The sequence below is a fragment of the Ursus maritimus genome, unplaced genomic scaffold (genome assembly GCF_017311325.1).
Source record: "Ursus maritimus isolate PB19 unplaced genomic scaffold, ASM1731132v1 scaffold_23, whole genome shotgun sequence".
Classification (NCBI taxonomy): Eukaryota; Metazoa; Chordata; class Mammalia; order Carnivora; family Ursidae; genus Ursus; species Ursus maritimus.
Genome location: NW_024424786.1, coordinates 40,037,772 through 40,040,496, shown reverse-complemented (window position 1 = coordinate 40,040,496; position 2,725 = coordinate 40,037,772). Strand labels below are relative to the sequence as shown.

Sequence of the window (2,725 nt, the reverse complement as noted above, 5' to 3'; positions counted from 1 at the left end):
AACAAACGAGCTCAGGTATCTGTTAAGTTGCTTTCTTCTCAAGAGGGGAAATGCTTCACACACACACACACACACACATACACAGTCTAGGCCAAGTAGTCCATTTTCACCTTTTTTCTACACTCCCCTTTGTTTGTCTGTGTCCCCTAGTAGAATGGCTGCCCTTCCAGCGCAGGGATGCACCTCATCCCCCTTGGGCTTGGCGCAATTAGGGGCCTAGAGTAGGTGCTTCGCAAAGATCGATTTCCGCCCGGGCCCTTTATCGTGCTAAAAAGGGAACCACTAGGGGGCAAGCTGGTACCAGCGGAGCACCGGCCCGGTGCGCTCGCCCTCCCTCCCTCACCGCGCAGGGCGGGGCCTGTGCGTCCCGACCGCTCCTGCGCCTGCTCAAACGCTATTTGACAGAGGGGTGGGGCTTGGCTTCCGAGTGTAGGCGGAAGTTGCCGAGAGTCCTCGGGATTTTGACTACGCTCCGTCGGCCTCGCAAGGCGCCGGAAGTAACCGATTAGCACCGGAAGTTGGCCAGCGTGGCCTGTGAGCGTTCGCAAGTGGCGCGGGGCGCCAGTCGCCATGGAGCCGGCCGGGCCCTGTGGTTTTTGCCCGGCCGGGGAGGCCCAGCCCGCGCGCTACACCTGTCCTCGCTGTAACGTGCCCTACTGCTCGCTGCGCTGCTACCGGGCGCATGGCACCTGCGCCGAAGACTTCTACCGGGACCAGGTGCTGGGAGAGCTCCGCGGCCGCAGCGCCTCGCCCAGCCGCCTGGCCAGCGCCCTACGGCGGCTGCGTCAGCAACGCGAGACCGAGGACGACCCCGAGGACGCAGGCCGCGAGCCTGGCCCGGCGCCAGGCGGCCTCACCAGGTTCTGGGAGCTGCTCGCCCCGGCCGAGAAGGCGGCCTTCGAGCAGCTGCTGAGCCGTGGCGAGGCCGGGCGGCTGCTGCCCCCGTGGCGGCCGTGGTGGTGGGGCCGCGGGGCCGGGCCGCGGCTTCTGGAGGAGGTGGATGATGCTGCGGGCCGTGACCCTGCGGAGCTGGAACCCACCCCCGCGAGGACGCCACCGGAACCCGTGAAGGAGGCCGCCGCCGAGCCGTTCCTCGAAGACGCTCCCGAGGCCTGTGCGCCCACCGTACCCACCCGGATCCCCACGCTGGCCAGCCTGAGCCGCAGCCCGGCCTCGCCGCTCGTGCGCTTCCAGCTGCCCAACGTGCTGTTCGCCTACGCGCACACTCTTGCCTTGTATCACGGCGGCGACGATGCGCTGCTCTCGGACTTCTGTGCCACGCTGCTCGGCGTTTCCGGAACCCTGGGTGCGCAGCAGGTCTTCGCCTCTGCCGAGGAAGCCCTGCAGGCCGCAGCCCAGGTGCTCGAAGCAGGGGAGCATCCGCCTGGGCCTCTGGGCACATGGGGTGCCATGCGCGAAGCCGCTCGCATCCTGATGGGCAGAGGCCCGACCGACCAGAAAGGCTACACGCTGGCAGCCCTGGGGCACTTGGCACAGACCCTGGGCCGGGCCCGGAAGCAAGCTGTGGCCACGGAAGAGCGAGATCGCCTCTACCGGGCGCGGAAGAAGTGCCAGTTTCTATTGGCTTGGACCAATGAAAATGAGATGGCCCTCACACCCCTGGCCCTGGACTGTGCCAGGGCCCATCGAGCCCATGCTGTGGCGGCCGATGAGGTGGCAGCCCTCACCCGGGAGTTGGAGCAGCTTTGGGGAGGCCCTCTGCCACCTGCTCCAAGAATTCTCATCGAGGAACTCCCTGGCTGAACTGGGATCTGTCATTAATAAAGCTGTGACGGGTCTGCCCTGTCAGCAGTGCCTGCTTCTGAAGAGCAGCTATTGTCCCCCCCACCCCCAGATTCGGGCCCACAAGACACCTCTCGGCTTGTCCTGGATCAGAGCTGACCCAGCCAGTTTGTAAACACCCTGGCCCCAGAAAGGGAGCGAAGTGGTACCACGGGTTCCAGACGTTTATCCCAGGAGACAGAGCAGCCCCTCCACTCCCATTTTTGGGCACTGGCTGCCTTTCTCCTTGCTCCAGAGCACCTCTCTGAGGCTGCTGGTCCCTGCTCGCTGGAGCTCAGAGCAGGGTGGGGCCCAGGCGCCTGGTGCTGGCTGCGCTGACAGCTGGGTGGGCACGTGCCCCGCTCGGGGGCGAGTGGAGCCGCTTCAGTAGACGTAGGGCAGGATTCGGTAAGGCACGCGCCGGCAGTACTCGCGCCAGGCCAGGCCGTACTTGCGCAGGCACTGCTGCTCGTCCCGGGCCTCGCGGTGCACCAGCAGTGCCGTGAAGTAGAGGACGTAGAAATAGGGCAGCAGGTGAGACACTCCTGTGGGGAAGTGGAGGCTGTGACCGCCCAGCAGGCCCCCAGTTCACGAAGGTTTCCACTTCGAATGGCTCACAGGGACATTGGGGCTCTGGTGAAAGGTCCAGGTCTGCCGCAAAGCGCTGGCTCAGCTCGGCAGATGGAGGTCTGCCCCCAGCCACTCACCGAGTCTGTTCCCAGCTTCCTGACTGCTCCCTCCACTGGGGCGCATCCCCGTTCTCCCTTCCACACCCAGACTGGGCACCCTGTGGTCACCACCTCTGTCCCTCACACGCGTCGCGTGGCCTCCGTCCTGTGCCCTCCCAACCCACTCACCACAGGGCAAGGACCAGGCCAGAGCCATGATGAGGTCTCCAAGGTAGTTGGGATGGCGGACCATACCCCACCACCCAGACACCAGC

The 2,725-nt window shown here is 65.5% G+C and overlaps 2 protein-coding genes across 3 annotated transcripts in view; one reads left to right on the top strand and one right to left on the bottom strand.

Annotated features, from left to right (window-relative positions):
* Positions 1–2,725, bottom strand: part of TM7SF2 (transmembrane 7 superfamily member 2) — a 9,279-nt gene that overhangs the window by 353 nt on the left and 6,201 nt on the right. The window contains exons 10-11 of one of the 2 annotated variants that reach the window (XM_040639372.1): positions 2,640–2,721; positions 1,950–2,327 (exon numbers count right to left, since the gene is read on the bottom strand). The exons of the other annotated variant lie outside the window; for it this stretch is intronic. Coding sequence (XP_040495306.1) covers positions 2,167–2,327; positions 2,640–2,721 — 243 coding nt within the window. The 3' untranslated portion in view covers positions 1,950–2,166. Of the gene's footprint in view, positions 1–1,949; positions 2,328–2,639; positions 2,722–2,725 lie in introns of those variants that run through there. 2 annotated transcript variants of the gene reach the window in all.
* Positions 20–1,815, top strand: LOC121104793 (zinc finger HIT domain-containing protein 2-like). Its single transcript, XM_040639376.1, has one exon. The coding sequence runs from the start codon at positions 571–573 to the stop codon at positions 1,762–1,764; it is 1,194 nt and encodes a 397-aa protein (XP_040495310.1). The 5' UTR covers positions 20–570; the 3' UTR covers positions 1,765–1,815.

What these genes read in the sequence shown, in the direction of transcription:
- LOC121104793 (XM_040639376.1), top strand. Translation starts at nt 571, where the DNA reads ATGGAGCCGGCCGGGCCCTGTGGTTTTTGCCCGGCCGGGGAGGCCCAG.